The sequence below is a fragment of the Haemaphysalis longicornis genome, unplaced genomic scaffold (genome assembly GCF_048455015.1).
Source record: "Haemaphysalis longicornis isolate Haplotype H1 unplaced genomic scaffold, Haemaphysalis longicornis Haplotype H1 scaffold_8, whole genome shotgun sequence".
Taxonomy (NCBI): Eukaryota; Metazoa; Arthropoda; class Arachnida; order Ixodida; family Ixodidae; genus Haemaphysalis; species Haemaphysalis longicornis.
Genome location: NW_027526445.1, coordinates 187,455,733 through 187,476,557, shown reverse-complemented (window position 1 = coordinate 187,476,557; position 20,825 = coordinate 187,455,733). Strand labels below are relative to the sequence as shown.

The 20,825-nt window shown below is 50.6% G+C and overlaps 1 protein-coding gene across 1 annotated transcript in view; it reads right to left on the bottom strand.

The window, feature by feature from the left end:
• The window catches only part of Wdr62 (WD repeat domain 62), a 77,636-nt gene that overhangs the window by 25,336 nt on the left and 31,475 nt on the right, over positions 1 to 20,825 (bottom strand). Inside the window, exons 14-21 of the mRNA XM_077681220.1 lie at positions 20,006 to 20,206; positions 19,686 to 19,861; positions 17,778 to 17,873; positions 15,684 to 15,713; positions 11,790 to 11,898; positions 10,448 to 10,562; positions 9,030 to 9,044; positions 2,447 to 2,452 (exon numbers count right to left, since the gene is read on the bottom strand). Of these exons, the coding sequence (XP_077537346.1) occupies positions 2,447 to 2,452; positions 9,030 to 9,044; positions 10,448 to 10,562; positions 11,790 to 11,898; positions 15,684 to 15,713; positions 17,778 to 17,873; positions 19,686 to 19,861; positions 20,006 to 20,206 (748 nt within the window). The remainder of the gene's footprint in view (positions 1 to 2,446; positions 2,453 to 9,029; positions 9,045 to 10,447; positions 10,563 to 11,789; positions 11,899 to 15,683; positions 15,714 to 17,777; positions 17,874 to 19,685; positions 19,862 to 20,005; positions 20,207 to 20,825) is intronic.

Genomic DNA, 20,825 nt, shown 5'->3' with positions numbered 1-20,825 from the left:
GCTCAAGAGAAAGAAAATGTTTCCTGGAAGTACTAAAAAATCGGCAGTTTTTAGCAGTAACGAAAGAAGTTAACCTCTGCCAAGCGCTTGTGATTTTTGGTCTCTTTTATTCTGGTGCCCAGAGCAGCTTTGAGTGGTTCCTACGTAGTACGAAAGTGCTCCCACCTTGGACATTTTTATGGGAAAATAAAATACACAGCTGCTCAGCACTTCTCTGAGCAGACAAACAAGAGAGACCTGTTATGTGGCCATCTTCCTCTCCTCTCCTTTCCTCTGTTTCTTCTGTGCACCACGCTGAAGGCATCATGCTGTTTGTGGATGCTTATCCAAATAAATAAATAAATAGGAAGCAACGTTCCCCCTCCTATCCTGTTCTCACTCCGTGTTCCCTGGTTGCTGGCGAGTGCCACGACGCAATCTGCGCACGCTTACCAGCAGGGGAGGCGGGGAAGTTGAGCCGGCGTCGGGCGGAGATGTCGGTCATGGAGGCCGTGCGCCGAATGAGATTCTCCTCGGGGGCCAGCAGGTCCCCGCTGCTCTTGCTGCTGCACCAGCCCAGGGCGTTGAGCTTCTGCCGCGCCTGGTTCAGCGCCTGCGCCAGCTCCTGCCGCTTGCGGCTGCCCGCCCCGCTGCCCGCCCCCGCCGCCACCGCTCCCCAGGAGGGAGCCCCCGTCGGGGGGCCGGTGGCGCGCGGACAGGCTCGAGCGCTGCGAGGAGGCCGAGCCTCCAAGGGAGGGGCTGGGGTTGCCGGCCCCCCGTGGGTGTCAGGGCGGGCTGGCCCAGGCTCTCGTAGTTGGCGCGCATGAAGTGCTCCCGCTGGCCCAGCTTGTCCAGGTTCTCGGTGCTCACGCACAGCGACAGCGGCCCGCAGCGGCTCGGCCGCGCTGCTCGAGTCCTCGTCCTCGCTGTTGGCCTCGCTCTGCAGGTCTGCACACAGACGACGAAACAGTCAGCTACTGAACACGAGACTTGAATGTGAAAACCTTCTTGTGCTGCTGAGAATGAGAACGCGGGTTCAATTCCCGGCCACGACGACCGCTTTTCTGATGGAGGCGAAAAGCAGAAACGCTCGTGTGCATCAGAATTCGGCGCACGTTAACGATACTCAGGTGGTCAAAATTAATGGACAGCCCTCTACTATGATGCGTCTCATCGTTTGTGTTGCGTCAGCGCGTTAAACCCTACAATCAATCAATGAACACCTTTGACGGAACTCTTGTCTGGTTGGGTTGAACTCAAGGAACAGGCAAATACACCAACCAAGGGCCTTTATTACAGGGACCCTGCAACACTTGCCATCGACTACTAGTACTGTATTTTGGGATAAAGTCTATTGTCCCAGAAATCTCCTCCCGCAAGAATTATGAAAATCCGTTGACAATTAACGAAACTACGCGCGATGAGAAATCGCGCATAATCGTTCCCTCTCAACTCGAGCGCGGACAAGGCGACGAAAGCTGCGCGCTCTCTCCCGGAGAGGGGGGCGGCTCGCGGCGTTCTTTTCGGCGGCCTTCGATATATCACATGCCTGGTAGTTTTCTCCTTTTCTCCGCAACGCGGAGGGGCCTATTTCCGGTCTGGTGCCACAAATAAGCAGGCATGGGTGCCTGCTCGCAAGTGCGCGCTCGGGCTGGTGGGGCGTTTGAAAAGCAATAAACGTTTGTAGTTGAGTGGTCCCATTGAAAGGGAAGTATTGAGCTCATCACTCAAACTCCGCACGCACTCAAAACACAAAATAAACGGCAAAACTGTGCCTACAGGTTCAGGCATAGAAGAGGTTCGTACACAGCGATGACGACGACGGAAATGGGAGCATCTAGCCGCGAAGTTGACCAGTGACAGCCGATCGGGCAGCCATGGCCTATGTGACGTCCCTTAGGCCATGCATAATGAGGACAACTGAAGAGAGAGCGGTTTGTTTTTCCGCGTCTTTCACATCGATTTGCGCGCTCACCGCTTCACGTGTACGTGTAATATTTGGCTCAGGTATTCCTGGCAGTGTAATCTAAACGTCGCGCAGGTTTACTTGTACTGCTCAAAGAGTGTTGCAGGGTCCCTTTAACTGCTGCTTGTGACCAAACAGAGCCCCTGTGGTGAAGGAGCCAAGTAGGCTCCGAAACGTTGAAACTGCTTTTAATAAAATTAGGGGTGTGCGAATATCAATTTTTTAATTTCGAAGCGAATTCGAATAATAAAAACAAAGTTCGAATCGAATCGAATATTTTTCGAATATTTTTCGAATACGAATACTTATTGGTTTTTGTAAAATTAATGTTTTCACCATCTAGAGACACAGAAACTGCAACTTTATTGCACAACAAATCACACAAAGTAAAATTAGGAATTACACAATACCATTGCACACAACAGGTTAAGGTCTGCACTCACTTAAATGTTAACATGGAGAAAGGTTAACTGCTCGACATGTTCGGGGAGCAGTGACAACCTCCTGCTCGTCACCACTTTACCAGATACCGAAAACAGCCGCTCACTTGACACTAGTAGCTGGCATGCCCGAGCCCGTGCACATTGCCGCGCGCTGATACAGGAAAATCTTGATGATACTAATCTCGCGGGACTGCGACAAATATTCGTATCATCCGAAATTCGTATGAACCAACACAGACCAAAAAATTTAGCGCTGAAAAAAGTTTTCGTTTATTTCTTTTCCTACTTTCTCGTGAAGAAATTAGTGATTTTTTCTGCTTTTTTTAACCCCCGTGTCGCAAAGCAGTCCTTTCTGGAGCACGTAAAGCTTCGCGCTCGTCTGCTCACTCGCTGTGCCCAAGCTCGCTACACGCCGCAACAGCCAAGCGTGAACCGCATGGTGCGTTTTTGCACGCGATTCGCTCGCCTCAGCTCTGCGAGCGCTGTATTTTCACGCCCACATCGACGATTTCGCGCCCGCGGTAGCGCCTACCTCGTTCAGAAAATGACGCACCGCGCGCGCAGCAGAATGGAGGAGCCTGACTACTTGCGATAAGATCGAGACAGCCGGCTTGGCTCCGCCGGAGATGGTTAGGCTTAGCACCCCGGCAAATATTTTATGGGCGCTTTCACTAGCGGCGCGGATGATGTTTTATAGTACCGTTTTCGCATGCATTATCAGCTCCTTTACCGCACAAGCAACTTCGTGTCTCCCTTGAGCCGCATTTTAAAGCGCGGTTAGAAGCGGTCGCTCGAGCGCCCGCGCCACTTCGCGGCTGGAGCCGACGCCATGTTGACGCCCCCGTCCGCGCCGCGCGCAGAGTGGGGGTGGTTTCGCGGCGGTGTCAGCGCGTTGGGCGTGCGCAGAGCGTTTTCGCGAGCAGAAAACAACAGCCCGGCCGTTTCTGGAGAAAGAGTGACAAACAGGGGAGCGAGAGCCGTCACTTGGTCGTTCGGCAGTCGGGTGCCTCGCCGGCTCGTTCGTATCTTCCGCCGGGCCGCGCAGGTCCGTTCGTAACAGCCGAAATTTTTCCCATTGCAAACGATGCAATTTCGCCGGGACTTTTCGGAAATTCGTATCATCCCGAAATTCGCACCCCCAGAATCGTATCATCGAGAGTCCACTGTAAATGAACACCGATACAGACGCGCTCTGAATTTTTTTTTTTTTTTTTTTAGTTTTGTGTGGTTCGAATATTTCGAACAATAAAAGTGTCGTTCGAATCGAATCGAATACCAAAAAATTCGAATCGAATATTCGAAGTTTCGAATATTCGCACACCCCTAAATAAAATCCTTTGATTGGTGCAATTGCCTCTTCCTGATGAACACAAGACTCAGTGCCACAGGGGCGACAGGGAGGAGTAAGTGCAGGGGTGGAACAGGGTACATGGGTTTGGGAGCAGTCCTGGGAGCAGGCAAAAGTTCCCTTTGTAGCACGCTTGGGGCAGCCAGAGAGGCCTTTTGGAGCAGGTTTAAAGCATTCCGAAAGGCTGTCTGGAGCACATGCAATGCCATTTCACAGCATTATGGTGCATCGCTAATCTTCCTACAGGCCGCTGCACCAGCCCCTTGCCAATTAAGTTTTATCTATCTACCATATCAGGTGTTCTAGCATGCACTACAAAATACTCTGAATCTGGAACGCAGTACTTGTACTGTATCTGGAGGTTTACAAGATGCCAAGTTGCCTAACTTCAGCCCAAGCAAGCACGGTGCGATATCACCGTTCAAAAGTCAAACTTCACGTGCAGATTCAAAGGAGATAAGATAAAAGGCCTTGCTCTGTGTGTGGTAAATGACTGTGTTAAGCGAATCTCGCGTTTGCTTGCTTTTTTTAAAGCGACGCTTTAGTGTTCTCACTGATGGCGTCCGCAACGCGAAAACACGTGAAAGAAACAACGCTTTCGGTGGCCGGAATCGAACCTGGGTCCGGCGTCCATCCGACTACTCCATTTCGACATGGTCGAAGCGGTTGGGACAACTGAGACGACAGCCAGAGAATCTGTCTGTTACAAGAAAGCTTCGCGTTCAACCATGGTCGTCGTTTGAGGGGAGGGCCACGCTTTTTCTATCGAACAGCGGTTGCAGTGCATGCAAAGCTGAACATATCTTGGGTTTTGCCAGTCACGGGGTTGCGAGAGTCGACAAAAGTACGCCGTAGACTACAAACATAGAGTGTGTTACGTGACTAAAACGGGTTACAATGTTAAAACATCCTCCACATAAGCAAAGGTGGAAAAGAGTAATTACCTCAAGCGAACCGAAATTACAGGCGAGGGCAAAGCATCCAAGACCCTACGCAAAGTTGCTGGCCGAAAGCTAGGATCATCAAAAATAGTCGACTAAATTGAAGTTCACCTAAGGTACACAACCATTCATGCGAGTAACAATTTGTCTGTTTCCTATCTGTCTGCGGTAAAACACAACATTTTACTCAATTTTTGCCAGTTTCCATTCATTGTGGCGAAGCGCCCGGCACCGGTAAACAAAACCGTGTAAATGTGACACAAACAAATGTAAAGAAAAGGCGGAGAAGGCGCGTAGCGTTTGTAGCCTTACAGCTAAGCCAAAAACAACTTCCAGAGGCAATCATAGCCTTGATGAAACCGAAACCATAACCGCCTCGATGAAACTGAAAACGCGACGTTTCAGCCGATTCTCGCGCATGGGACATCATGGCGGTCGTATCTCGCGGCTCAGTTTGGGTGCAGGATGGCACAAGTGAATGAGTGTGGAGCTCAATGGCACAAATGGCGCAGCTGTTCAGCCCCTGAAGTGAGGCGGCACTAACAGAAGAGGGCCACGCAGTAGGGAGAAAATTGTGAGACCCTAGACCCTACGCACTATGGAGGCGGCCTGCGGCATGACCAGGATTGGCACTGTACCAAACCATGGGTAGCCCTTGGCGTCACAGTGGGCTATGGGGTGACAGCCTGCCAAAGGGAGAGAGGCCTGTGGCTAGGCACCCTCAATGCAAGCTGCAGCCCAGAATGAGCTGGTGACGCACGCCTGTGTTCCACTGCAGCCAACCATCACGTCCAGTTCGAGCGAATAATGTAGAGACACTCTACCAATTCCATCAACAGTGCTAGTGGCCCGTATACACTGGTACTGTTAGCATGCACTACCAAGGCCCCCCCCCCCCCCCCCCCCCCCCCCCCCGCAGCCACAAAGCCGCACTGGGGATGAAGCAGTCGCACAGGTGAACAGCACGGCCCCTTCAAGAAGCTCTGCTGTAGGCAGGCAAGCTGCTGCATCGCACAACTCATTCTGCCTATGTTTTCTCAAGAGGCTCTGAGGGTTCGGGTGAGCTCAAATAGTCCAATCCCAGCAACTTTCTCCACCAAAGGTAGGAACAAAGTTCATGGGTGCACTATTACTCAGTATTACGCACTCGAACACTTTCGTTTAGCAATTCATCGCTTCAGGTTCCTTCGTGACAGCGCTAAGTCAGTGTACTGGCTGCCGTTTCAAGGGGCGAAGCCCTTTAGGGGCTCGGGCTGTTGGTGTCGCCTGTTGTCGTCGTAAGCGTCATCTCGTGTAGTCATGGTACTAAAACACCGGGACACTCGTTTACGCCTCGCGCTGGAACACTTTGTAACGCGCACTGAAAAAACACTGGGACACTCGATTAGGCCTTGCACTGGAACACTTCGTGCTTCCAAGATACAAGACTTTTACACCAAAGCTGTATACCTGCACCCCTTGACGGTTTCATCTCCGTGAGCACAAACGCCAAGGCACCAAGAATACACTTGCAACACTCCAGGCTTCACCCCTCTCAGGTTTCATGTAGTGGAGATGGCCCGGGAATTTTTCGCTCACTCCCCCGTTGCCATATAATATAATGGTTCAGAAAGCAGGCAATTGGAGATCCGCCTGTTTAACCACTAATTCTCGAGTGGAGGCAGCTAACGATTCCTGTTGAACCAAATTGTAGCTGATATGAGCTGCCTAATCTTTCGCATAAACTAATGTTGCATGTTGTCTTCATGGCTTCTGTGTGGACAACCTTAAACTCAAGAACAGAGCCCTTGCCCGCCTCCGTATAGCCTGTATTCAATAGCGAGACACGTATACAGGCAACCATGTGAGTGCGCCGTCACTGGTTCCGCAGGATGGCGATACTTCTAAGCCCATGATATCGATTGGACATTCCAAGCTCTAGCTCGCCAAACGCAAAGTAATGCCTCGACTCCAATGTGAGTGCGATTAATAACAACTCTGTTGACAGCATTGTTGAGAATCGGGTTGAAATGGAGCCGACGACGCAAGCCGGTGTAATTTTTTTCTTTGGCGTGCAGCCGCAGTGGCACAAGCCGCGCTTCGGCCATGTCTCTGGCCGTTTACAGTGCTACCAACTTAGGAAATTTACAGCTAAACTTTTCAATGAACACCACCTATTAAACAAACGCTTCAATTGAAGTTAGGTGAGGCAGAGCTTGGTGTCCTTCCAGGTCTACACAAGGATAATTCTGGGCTCTCAAAAAAATTTAAGAGTTCAACTGGCTTTCTTGGCAAGGTAATGCTGGTGCTCTTTGAGTACCTTATTTATTCGGGCATAAGGCGAGGTTTCTTTCCAAAATCTGTAGTCTCAAAGTCATATCCCGCCTTATATTCGAAGCTTTTTTGACTCTCCAAACTGCACCCTCGCCTTATAATTGTGACCGGCTTATAATCGAATAAATACGGTACTAGTCACAGACTCCCCTTGTACAGACCATGGGTACTCGAGGACTCTCCTTGGCAAAGGAATGCACGCAAAAAACGAACAGCTGAATGGGACGTTCATACCTTGTTGCAATTTTTGTTCAACAGGAAGCATTGCTGCCAACACCTAGGAACTAGTGTTTGAAGGACTGACAGCACATCCATGGAGGATTTGAGCTCACCTGAACCCTCAGTGGCAGTGGCAAGCCAGAAATATTTTTCAATAAAAAGGGGGGGGGTCTACGCCACCAGCAAGAAAACCCAGAAGAAAAGATAGCCTGTGCACAAATATCATTTTATTTTCATTTTGTTGTCTAATTTTCCTATTTCTGTTTCTACATATTAAACATACTGATGTGGAGTGTGAACAGCGACAACGAAAAAAAGGCCAAAATGCAGAGGGGACAGAGGGGGGAATGCGCCACTCAGAAAATTTGGGGAGGGGGTTTCACATTGAAACACTTGCCCCCCCCCCCCCCCCCCCCCTATTCCCTTGCTCAGTGCCTTGTGAAAAAACACCGAGATTCCCAAACCAAAGAGCCCCACTGTGCGTGTAAAGTGGGAAAGCGAATTAAAGCGAAAAATTAATGTGAAAGCTGTCGGAAGTGCAGAGCAGTGATTCGCCATAATGGCCTGCAGCGCCGTTATCCGCTCGCTGCTACCACCCAACGCTTCACTGATTGATTGATTATAGGGTTTAAAGGAGAACTGACACGAAATTTTCCTGTTACGTTTTTTTTTTTTCGCTGCTATGCGTGCCTACCAGCCCACTAATCATAAAATGACAGATTAGACAGTCGAGCGCAGCGTAAAACGGCGTCGTTTATTTGTGTCAGTTTCGGTTTCGACAAAATGAACGCCGAGCGGCCACCATGACAGGAGGTATCAAGTGACGTCACCATTCTTGCCGTATTGCTGCCGCTCTGGAAGCGCGCGCCCAGACCGGCCGAGATCTTCACCGTCCCCACAGACCTGGACAGCATTACGTCAGTCCCATAACCATGATGTGTTCACACGCCCGAGCAGCGCGCGCAAACCACAGCCAGTGCGTCGACTTCATCACGGGAGCCCCAACGTCGGCAGTTTGGGGCAAGTAGCAGATGATGTCATGTCGGCCCGTTCTGGGCTTTCTCGTGCGGGCGAAGATTAAAATGGATTTTAAATATGTTTCGCTGAACGGTTGCTGTTGAAACTTGCTGGGAGGTATCTCCTGATAAAAAGGAAGCGTTTTACATAGTTATCTCCGCTTTGAAATTTTGTGTCAGTACTCCTTTAACTCGCCGACGCAACGCAGGCGATGAGGCGCGCCGTAGTGGAGGGCTCCGGATTAATTTTGACCACCTGGGAATCTTTAACGTGCGCCGAAATCTCATACACACGGGCATTTTTGCTTTTCGCCTCTACCAGAAAAGCGGCCGCCGCGGCTGGGAATCGAACCCGTGACCTCGTGCTCAGCAGCACAACGGCTTAATTAACCACTGAGCCACCGCGGCGGGTCCTACCACCCAACGTATTTCAAATTTTCTGCCTTCGCAGTGCTTGCGTGCCCCTTGCCTGAAACTGCACCAGCGGGAGTTCTGTTGTGCTTGCTTGTCCTCCCAAACGTGCCAGCGTTGCACTGCCACTTTTTTTTCGCTTACTATCGTAAAAACCAACCCAACGAGCGTTCCTAACTAAATGAACGTGGTCGATGTAGGTAAGTATATTTTGTCTCCAATGTGCCTGCAGTTTCCTTTGCGAGCTACGACAAGGCGCTCGGCAACAAGACGACAAGGCCCTAAAGTGCTCAGCACTTAAAACGGGGAGGGGAGGGGAGGGGGAGTTTTACCGGGGGTGCTGCTGTAGACACGCCGGTGTGGCCGCCGCCGGGGGAGGTCCGCCTCGGTGACGCGGAAGCTCGCGGCCTGCGGCTCCCCCTCGCCGTCTTTGGCATCCTGGGGCGGATACAGCAGCACGCTGCTGCTGCCCTCGGTGTCCGAGTGCTCATCCTCCGCGTCCCCGTCGTCCAGCCGCACACTGCCCCCACTGGCCGCACTGCTCGAGTCGCCCCCCTCGCCCCCTCGCCCAGAGGAGGAGCCTCCCACCAGGGGTAGCGGGGGCGGCTGTGGGAAGGGCGCAATACGGTAAGAACCGGCTAGGCCTACATGCAGATCCACACACACACACGCCCACAAGTGCAGAAATACGGCGCAACAAACCCCCAACCGCCCAGTCGCACCAGGAACGTTCTGTTCCCCGACCCCGAGACAAGGCGGGTCTCCCTTCAGGAGACTAAACAAGCCGGCGGCCTACAATGGCTTATCTAGCTCGTGGGGACTCCGTCCTCCGTCCAAGCTCGGGACAGCCGCTCCCTTGTACCTAGTGTACATTTGACCAACTGTGGAGTAAAGCGCACTTCATCGACTTTGCCTGCCTCCGAGCTCGTCTTTGGCACCTTCCTGTGAGTCGATTGGACCCACAGCGGTGTCCACGCGATGCCACGTGGTGGACTGCGGCTCTGGTTCTCGTGTTCTGGCTGACAAGCCCCGTAATATCGCCCAGTTATGGCCACGAAGCCCACACTCTGGTGCCCAACGTGCCCACAAATCGCACTGGCACATGGTGGCAGTGCATGCCGCCACCATGAACCCGGGTGAGCCAAACCCACAACTAGCCGGCATGACGCAACAGGCATTGCACAAGTGCCACTAAAGGCATTGACCAAGTGAGGGACAGATTTCATTTATTTATTCATTTCAGGGCCACTGCCAGCCTTTTGTCTGATATCTCGGAAATGGTACACTGGCGGTCAATTTCCTTTACTGTTGCTTCCTCTTATTAGACAACGACTAAATGCTTATGATTACAATAAATCCTATAAAAAGCCAGATTTCAGTGCCAGAACCCTTCTACATGCACGCGGTATACAGGGCACTTTGAAAATGAGGCAAAAAAGGTTTCTTGTACTTCCTTAGAGCACAATAATATTCGAAGCTAGGCACTGCACGGTGTGTCTTGTCGAAGGAAACATCACTTGAGCCATCCCTGTAAAAGATGCCGTATGCACGGCCACATCGAAACCACAGCACACATGCAAACACCTGGCAGCAAACCAGGAACAAAACAGGATAAAACTAAGCAATTTCAGCAAAACTCTACGTGCAGGTTTTTTAAAGCGCTGCTGAAGTGTTTTCCAAAAAAAAGTTTGTTGGACCCTTTTCTCCACACTAAATTAAAGAAACATGCATGTGTAAAAAACAAGTATGTGTCAGACAGGTCCCGCACAGGGCTTGCACACAGAGAACCAACGTGCCCACCTCCTTGCCACCGTTTTCGAAGATGGAGCGAGCCGCGTCGAAGCGCTGGGCCCAGCGACCTCGCGGCTGGGGCACAGGTGGGCCCGGGGGAGGCTTGCTGGTGGCAGCAGCAGGCGGCTCCATCATCTGGCCACACAGAGAAGGAGGAGATGAGGGAGCATTGTAACAGTTCCACCCAACAACACTCCCTCCGACATGGCTTTGAAATCGACACATAGGCTGCGTTCCAATTCGCGGACAGCTTCGTAGACAGCCTACGAAGCAGTCTAACTAGACGTCTAAAGGAATAAAATTGGAACGGCGCCGCGGTCGTAAGCGCAACGCCAGCGCAGACGACAGCGTCGTAGCAGACATGTTGAGTTGCGCAAAGCGCAAGTTTCGTAACTAATATTACCATTGTTATTACAAACGTTAAGTAATTTAAAAATTAAACAAAGTCATCAGCATCACTAGTAACTTATACCAAATATTTAAATACAGGAACAAGTACTTTTATTTAAACATTAATACGCAAAAAGGTGGCGCTGGCGTCACTTATTAGTTTAGACAGGAAGGTAGCCTGCATCGTTGCTGACTTCGATGCTGTCTCCTCAAAGCAGTCTTCGTTGACTGCTTCGTTCGAATTGGAACGGGGCTTAACATGGCGTACTGTCCGCGAAGACGGCAACGAAGCTGTCTAAACGGTAAATTGGAACGCACCCATAGGCACCAGAAGAAAGTCAACAACCAAGCACCGCATGCACTGCTTGCTCAAGCCACCTGGCTCCTGGTGTATGTTTGAAAATATAGCTCCAAAATAAAATCAGTTCAAGTAGCCCCAGTCAACTCCATCTGTCATGCGTTTTCTTTGTAAATAGTATGCACTAACTTTTATTGTGAATGCTATGAACCAATTTGCCCAGCAGCAAGCTTTATTAAGCTCCGAATCTGTTTCTCGCACAGGCTTGGAAATAATAGTCGTAATTCTGAGGACTGACCAAACATGGTTACCTATTCTATTCTATTCAGGGCACACTTGTACCGTTTAAGGTACCCAAATTCAGACAATTACAAGAATTCCAAAACAACAGAAGTTGCCTTTGCTGCAAGTCTTGTACGTCCCCCTGGACTTGACCACATGGTTCACAGCCTCAGATTGGCTCTACCGCCACAGTTGCAGTGGCGCAAAATGCAGGCATGTCCAAAACATGCCTGCTTCGCTATCTTAGTTCACGTAAAGCATACGAGCTAAAGAGGGGGGGCCCTTGTCAAAAACATTGGCGCAAGAGTGGTGTCAGTTTGTGATGAGGCTGGGAGCACAGAGAAGCCTTTGTGAGCGGCAGCAAGTAGTGCCAGAGACTTGGTGGTACCCACCTGCTTCTTGGCCCAGGCTGGGAGGGGCCCCAGGGTGAACCTGTACTCGGGGAGCTGGTCATCCTCCTGGCTGGGGGTGGACACCAGGGGCCGCGCCACCGCCACCGACCTGCACATCCGCCCACACAGGTGTCAGAACCGCGCCTCCTCCAAGCCTTCCACAACACCCCAAGTGTGCCTGCCCAAGCCCCGTGGTAGGAAGGCCTCAACTGAAGCCTGCTGGCTTCCGGGTGGACCCTGCTCTTAAAACAATTTCTTTTAATTTTGAAGTATACTCTGTGAAACTTCAGTGTTGCAGCTTTTTAGGGGCGAAGCTCCTTAAGTCATGGGTCTGTCCATCCCTTGTGTCTCGTGGTACGTGACCGCCGCATGCTTTCGGAGATGTCGCAAAAGTGGGCCGCGTTGCACACGCAAGAACCAGCTGCAACCGGCAGCGCAAACTCGGCACCGGAAGCGCGAGGTTGTCTGTGTTCGCCAACGGAGGCGCGAGCGCACGTGCACTGCGAGGGGGAGATCACGCAAGAGATCCCGCCACGAACGCAGGCAGTCGTTCTCGGAGATCACAAGGACCTTTGCTCGTTTCCTCTCGTCTTGTTCGGGCACAAGTTCGCCCTAAATAAAAGTTCTTTCTTTACCGTTGTGTCCCATCCTACGTGACAAATTGTGGTGGAGGTGCGGGGTAGTCCTCGATGGCGCGAGGTCTTTCACCAGGTCTGGGCCTGGGAGCATTGACTCCGAAAATAAAAGATGATTTGTACAATGTACGGTCTTACGTCTTTCTTAATGATGTAATGGGCGAACTTTCATGGGAGAGTTACGGTTACCAATGATCTCCCCCTCTCGAGCTTCGCCCCACTTATCATTCATTCCGTGGATATGGCGTGATTTTTTTCCCCCTGATTTTAAATATTCCATAATTTTTTGAGCAAGTTAGTCAGTTCACAAGATAATTGGAAATAATTAGCCATTTTTAGTGAAACAATAGACAAAACAGTGTTAGTCATGCAACTATAATCTTTAAATTTATTATACTGTAAACCCTGGTGAATGCAATTAGGAAGCGTTTTTTATGCACCACTTGAAACTAATTTAACAGTTCATTAAACTTGGGTGTTCGAAAAGGGCATCTGAAATGGTTCTTTGCCACTGGTTCCACCAAAGTTTAATGAGCTGTAAAATTAGTTCCAAGTGGTGCATCAGAAAACTGATTCTTTTATTGCACTCCCCAGTGTTCATAGTGTTGGAAAATATAAAGATTGCAGTGCTATCACTTACGCTGTTTTGTCTACTGTTCCTCCAGAAATGGCTAATTATCTCTAATTATCTTGGTAACTAATTGACTGACTCAAAAAATAATGCCGTACTTGGAAAAAAGCACTGGGAAAAGAGCAGGAAGACTCGCCAGTTTCACAGAGTGTAGTTAAAAATTAAAGGAAGCTGTTTTAAGAGCAGCATCCCCCCTTCAGTTGAGTGGCAGCCGATGAGGCGCTCCCCGCCTCACCTACCACCCCAATGAGCCATGTAAATGCTCACAATCATCTGGAAATGCACTCACATACAGAAAGCACGCGAACAAAAGTTGGTCAATTGTGATCGAAAGAGCTCGTTTGCACATGAGTGGCAGCAAGTGCTAAGCAACTCCTGCTCGCATAAGTTAATGCTCTCATGTCTGTGCTGCGCCGGACACAACTGCAGTCATCATCGGTCACTTCAGCTTTGCCTGTCCATGACTGCACCTATCGAAGAAGTGCAAGTACATGTGCAGGCACTACAGAAACGATTTACGTTCATTCATCTGCAGCCCCTCTGCCAATTAGTGCTCCCTATAACCGAAGCGCATTGTCTTGGTGCTACAGTGGAACCCCGATGATACATCCCCCGGTATTATGACGACCCACTTCTTGCAACGGATGACCGCAGTCCCGGCAAACTCCCCCTAGAAACAAGGCTTTAAAAACCCCGATCATACAACACTCGGGTGCGTGCGGTCTGCTTCATACCCAGGCAAGAATAAACCGCCGTCTTTCCCATTTTTTACACTGCTTCTCTGCCTTGCCCTGACCATTCTTTATTCTTAACCCCCGTTTCATGCTGCCTGATGTGCAAAGGTCCACAGGTGGGCTAGACCACTTGCTGACAAGATGCAAGGTAAGCAGGCGGATACTAGCGGGCGGGCGTTAACTTTCGACGGCCCCACACGGCAGCAGCATTCCAGCGCTCCAACAGTGAGAAGTCAAAGTCCAGGTGGACTGCAAATTTGAAGCTCCTATCACGCTGACGAATGTAAAAACGCATACGATGCAATCACATGGCAATGACCCAACACCCGCTTTCCCTGCCTGCCCTATTGAAGTTTTTTTTTTTTTTTTCCACGACGCTCTCTCTCTCGCTTTCTCTCAGCTTATCAGTGTCTCTCAAAGTCGCGTTGTTGCTCCACTCCTTTCTTTGCCGCCTTTGTTCCATCGCTGCCTTGTGCAATCATTCACTTCGGCTGGCCTTCGCAGCTTCATAATCTTGCCTTTTCCCCTCTTAATTTTCTCAACCACGTCAGCCTTCCATGTAGCACACGAGACGTAGGGACGGTGGGCTAGCACAAACTCAGATGGGAGGGGAACACAAAATAGGTGTTGCTTGTATTTTTTTTTCTTTTTTTTTAACTTGGGATTTTAGCAAAAGGCTCAGAAATTATGCAAGAACGTGCTAAATATAGTAGTTTAGGTAAGTTTATATAGGTAAGTTTTTAGCCCAGCTGTTGCGTGAAACTGTCTGCTAGGCCGGCATTTACCCCTCCCCTGGTCATACGACACCCCAGTCACACGTCGCTTTCACACGGTCCCTTCAAAGTTGTATTATCAGGGTTCCACTGTACTGCCAAAGCGGAGCAAAAAATTCCCTTGATCTGCAGGCATGCATAGATAACGTGTCGGCAAACAGGTGATGAATGAATTTGCGCTTTGAGAACGCTGTCAGATGAAAAACAGATTCTAAGAAACATTCTGTGAAACATTCTGTGAAACATTCTGTGAACATTAGCCCATTTAGGCAAAGCCAGGTGGGATTTTAGCTAGCTGACCCAGTTGGATCACCTCCGCAGCTGCTCGGTAGTGATCGAACAATAGTTCAGGTCTTGATGTAGTAGTTCATAAGCCATTAGCAATTCCCATTTTAAATTTAATGGAATGTTTATACAGTGTCTAAGCCAGCACTTGTGAGATGTACCCTCTGGTAAACCCAGCTCAACGCCAGCAACGTGTAGTCACAGAACAGCTTTGAGCCCCAAATGCTCAAATTTCGTGGTCACTTCGTAGCTGCTATGGGTTACCAGCCCCTTTGTGTTACATTTCTCAGCTGAAAGAAAAAATTCGCCCAGGATATGGTTGAATTATGGGTTTGGCAGGCGAACAGCGGCCACTAACTTGCCGCTTGTGGCAGCCTAAGCCTAAACCCCCGGCAAAAGTCATGCAAACCCTGTAAATGAGAACCAAGCACCACCCAGCTACCTGAGATGCTAGTGCTGCTTGGTGCCCCTGCCACTTGGGGCAATCCCCAGCAAGAGCACCAGGGGTGATGCGGTGCGTTAACAAACACCACACTCGGCCTCCAGACTGATCAATAAGGGGGAATTTTCTTTTAGCTCCATGCAGACAATGTGGCTCACTGTTCAAAACTGGCCACAGACACCAGTTCTAATCAGCGTGTGGGGGTTTGGGAGGTCTGCTCAAGTCAAGCATCCCATTGTAGGAAATGTGCAACTGCCCGGGGCAGTCCTCTGCCGCAGTCGCTCCACCTAACAACACTCAGCCCTGCCTCCCCTGGGCAGCACAGCAGAGCTTGTGGCAGTGTGGCCAAGGATTTCAACCAGCACCCCCCTCTGAGGAAGATGCAGCCACTCACTGATCTCGCTCCTCTGCTGCCAGGCTGACTCTGCACACACACAAGAGAAGGGGAGGGGAACAGAGCCAGGGTCAGTCCGTGCGTACACTCCACCAGAACTCCACGAAGACACAGAAGGCATTTTATTTCGTGGAAAGGACTGCATGCCATTACTGGGTGCATTCCAAGCTACCACCCAGTATTGGCAGCGCAGTTGCAAGCCACTGCCTCGTCCCCAAGAACACAATACTGACCAATTCATGGGCCCTCCACACTACACCGATGCCCACACATTTAAGCAGTGACAGCCACCTGCTAATGTGAAATCACAGTACAGGCACCAGAGATTCAAGGGGATATGTTAGCACACCTTATGAGACACCTCTTCTGCAATGCCTAGCCCACATGTCACTCAAAAAACGGTTTCTCAGAGAATTTTTGGGAACACAGCTTTTGCACCTTAGCAACCCTCACCCCTCAGGGTGGGAGAAGAAAATGCAAGGGAAAAATAAACACATTGCCTGGGAGAATGAAAAACCTAGTTAGCTGCTGAGAAGACAGATGACTGCATTAAACCTACTAGCATTATAGGATTTACGTCGCACCAGCTACCTGTGGCCGTATTCCGACTGCATGCCTGAAAAAAACAAGGTTGGTCATCCTTTGCTGTGTGCGTGTCTCTCACCTCCTTTCCATCCTTCTGTTACTCCTAAGCGGGGAAACACCCCTTCCTACAGCCCTGTTCTAGGTTGCAAGGCAACACCAATACCAATGTCAGCCCAGGTTGCCCTATAGTAATAACCAGAGGGAGCGATTTTCTCCAGCAACGCGACAGTGGCCCAGTCACTCGTCCCTTACTGGCAGAGGCAACCAGACGAAAGCAATGACACACGTGATTGTGCATGAAACAACAGAAACGAATGTCAATGCTGCCACACTGCGCACAGTAATATGCTAGTTCTTTAGAAGTAGTGTTGGCGACATAAATGTAGCAGAGAGTTCTTTTGTACACATTTACCACAAAAAGGAGAAATTATTGGGAGAGCCGAGAGCTGTACTTCGTACTTCTCTATGATATAGCCTGTATTCAATAGCGAGGCACGCATGCAGACAACCATGTGAGTCCCCCGCCACTGGTTACGTCGGGCTCCGCGGGATGGCGGTACTTGTCCGTGCTAGGCACATGATATGGGTTGGACATTCCAAGCTCTAGCCCGCTGAAGGCAAAGTAATGCCTCAACTCCAATGTGAGTGCGATTAATAACAACTCTGTTGACACCACTGTTGAGAATCGTGTTGAAACAGAGCAGATGACGCACACACTGTTATTTTCTTTTTCGGCGTGCGGCCGCAGTGGCCCAGGCTGCGCCGTGTCTGTGGTGCATCGGCCATGTCCGTGGCCGTTTACAGTGTTGCCAAGCGAAGAAATTGACAGCTAAACTTTTTTAATGAATACCACCTATACAGTGCCGCTCGCCCCTTCCTCTCATTCTTTCCTTAGCAGGATGTTGCACGCTTTCAACGCCTCCCCTACTGGCTAGTCACGCAGGATAGTTTCACGCGACAAGCCGAATTGAGCAAAGCGACGAGCGATTCCCTCTGCGGCAAAAAGTAGATGTTTGCAGACGCAGGTTTGCAATGACCCAGGTTCGCATCCTGGTCACGGCACCACTTGTTAACACGAGAGAGGCCGGGGAACCGTTCGCATTCATTCCTTAACGGCTGACAGAACTGATCGCGCACTCGTGCTGCGAGGAGCTGTTCTTCCTCTTCAGGGTAGATGATGGTGATATTTAACAGTAGATGATCGCTACTCGCATTGCGCTTTGTTTCACGCGGAAAATTCCTCCACACGGTTGGCACCTATCAGCCCCAGCGTGTTGTCCTTCACTCTCATTGCCTTGCCAAATCTCTTTTGACCCCCACTTTGCAAAAGAATGGAGAAGCTCAAATTTGCTCGTTAATTTTAGGCAATGTGCGAAATCGTGATTCCAAAAATCAAGGTTCAACTGTAGCAATTCATGAAATCATGATTCACAAAACCAAACTTCAACTGGGTGCCTAACTCCATCAGGAACACGAAGAATGGCATAGCAGGCACATGAAATGGCTCACCTGGCATCCTGCCACGAGGTTGGCAGAGGTTCACCAGCCTGCCGGCTAAGGATGGTCTGGCTCACGTCCGGAGGCAGCCGCCACACAAAGATGCAGCTGAAACAGCACAGACAGGCACCCCTCCATCCAGTCACCAGTGACCACACAACAGATCCCACCACAGCCCCCTTTCACCGGGGACACAATCCTCCTCCTAGTGCATGGCCTGCCGACAATGGCGACAGGTCAGGGGCCCCACAATTAGCAAGGGTGTGCAGTCTAGTCCACTTATAACCATATCCCACTGCCAAGGAAACCCCATTGTTATGGCCAACAATTGCTATAATCAGGCTGCAAAGTAAAAAGACGAAACAGAGCCCAAAACATTTTATTCGCATGCAAGCAAGGTCGTACTACTACTTTTTTTCAGAAAAGAAGTCACAATCGGTCAGCTCTGTTTTCTGCGCACAAAGGTGGCGTACACCTTTTTCAAGAGCATCTATGGATTCTTCACCTAGCTGAGCGAAAGGTCCCTGGTGGAAACAAAGACCCTGAGAAACTGTTTCATGCGTTGGGCCTCCTGCGAAGACGCTACCTGAGTAGGGTACTCAACCGCGTCGTCAGAGTCGTCACTGTCACCGCTATCTGCAGCACATACCCGTGCAACGATCGCCTCTTCAATGAGGCACTCGGACCTTTCCAAAACATCGGCCCTGACGTCCCTTCCATGGAAAAACGAAGGCAGTTGAAGGGGCAATCAGTGAAGTTCAAAGTGGCACGCACGTGACACAACAAGCAAACGTGCGAGCAAGCGAGCAAGCGGGTGTGAGGACTGAGGCCAAAGCGGAAGCGCCTGGAGGGGGGTTCGGAAGAAGAACGGATCTCCTCCTCCCCACGCTTCCTCAGGGGTGGAAGGGACGCAAGGTGCATTGTGACGCATGCCGTCGGCGTGGTTTTGCGCGAAGAGCTGGCGGCCGCTTGCATTTTTGGTGTACACCGTAACCAGATTCAATCGCTATATCTGATATCGCGGCACTGGGTAATTGTAATAAGCGGTTTATTTTGCCGCAGAAAGCATACAAAAGCAGACAGTGCCATAGTTGTTCATCATTATATCCGATATATTGTTATAAACGGTATTGTTACAAGTAAGCCCGACTGTAATGTAAACACTCATTCACTGTGTTCTGTTGCGCACACACAACAAAATGCCCCCACAAGCTTTTCCTACGAGAGCCTCACCCACATTTGGCATTTGTCAAGGTCACATGAGACAAAGAAAAGGGCCCTCTGCTGAAGACCAGAGTGCAGAGAAGCCTCAGGCTTGCAGCCTAGGAAAACACGACTCTAAAACCCGTATAAAACACACAGTTGTTCTGCCAACGGTTGCTTTGTCCCTTTGAATCCAGAGGCATTCCTTTGGCAAGAGTCTCCGGAAATCTGCCTGTCAGTTTGTCTAGCCCCAACGCACGACACAACGTGCGCCATAAATACACCACCACCACCACCAACAACAACAGCAATAACAATAACAACAGCAGTGCTTACTGCAGGATGAAGGCTTCTTTTAAAGACTTCCAACCACTTCATGGCTTTAGCCATGGCTACACCAGGTTGGCTAGTTTGAAGAGAGCACCGTTAGTGTCCCAGGTGCCTTTCTAGCTTGTCTGTATACCTATCCGGTGTATCCTCACTTCGCATCTATTCGATCATGCTATTTCCTCGAGTCAGGTGGTGTTTCAGACCTTGGACTATAATGGTGAATGGGACACAAACCAAAATTACGATACTACCCACCAGGGATGAACAAAGTACGTGGCCCTTCAAAGACTGCAATGGCTGAAGAAGACTGCGGTCGATGCAGGCTGACAAACAAACATCTCCCCCACACTTTTAGCTTCCCTTAAAAGAACAAGAACGAGACAACACCTGTCGCCCGAGACAGAGATGAGGTGCCGTCCGTCGTGGCTGAAGTGCAGGCCCGTGACGAGCTCCGAGTGCCCCAGCATGGAGGCCAGGCACTCGCCCGTCGCGTACTCGTACAGGGCCAGCGTCTTGTCCGTGCAGCTCGTGGCCAGGTACGTGCCCGTTGGGTCCAGGGACACCTACACGCAACGGGTGGGGGGAGGGAGAGGGGCCACATCTTCAGGAGCAGGGCTAAGATGTACAAGTGCCGTTGCTTGCTCTGCTAGTGCCCCTGCGCAAGTCGCCACCGCCTGTGGCAGCAGCGCGAACAGCAATGGTGGTACCTTGATGAGGGTGCCCTCCTCGGCGGGGCTGCCCCGGAAGCAGCGCGTGTTCTTGCCGGAGGCCAGGGCGTAGACGCGCACCTGGCGGTCCTGGCAGGCGGCCAGCACGTGCTCCTGGGAGCTGTCCACCTCCATGTCGTACAGCGTGCTCTTGCCCACCACGTGGTGCTTGCGCGAGAACGCTGGCGGGCAGCCCGGGGACTGCATTATCAGGGAAGGGGAAGGGAAGATTAGTACGGCCATGCAACCACTCGAGCCCACCAATGGGGCCGATGGATTGACTGTGGGGTTTAACACGACAAAGCTGCACCTGCGCTGTGAGGAGCGCCATAGTGAAGGGCTCTCTGGATTAGTACGGACCACCTTGAGATCGTTAACGTGTGCCGAAATATCGACACGGCGTTTTCACTTTTCCCCTACATCTGAAAGGCAGCCACAGCGGTCAGAATCGAACCCGCAATTGCCTTTGGGCTCAGCAGCACAACCAGGGTGTCGAAACGGAACGGAAAACCAGATACAGAAAACAAACAAAAAACGATACTTTCGGCCGGAACAAAAATAAAAACTGAACGTTATTTATTATTTAAATCAGGGGCCAAACCGAAAAAATTTCTTTTGGGTTGTCAGTTGGAGTGAAAGTCTAAATATTTCAGCGTCTATTTCAGCTTCTATGCAGTGGGGTGGGAGATTGCCGTTGGTTCACTGGCATAGTATTGCCTTTCCCCTCTCTGGCGGTTTCTTCGGCAGGTTCGCTGCCTGCATGCTTCCATACCCTCTTCATCTGCCTCAATGGTCAGTGCTGATTCCCCACAAGTTCGCT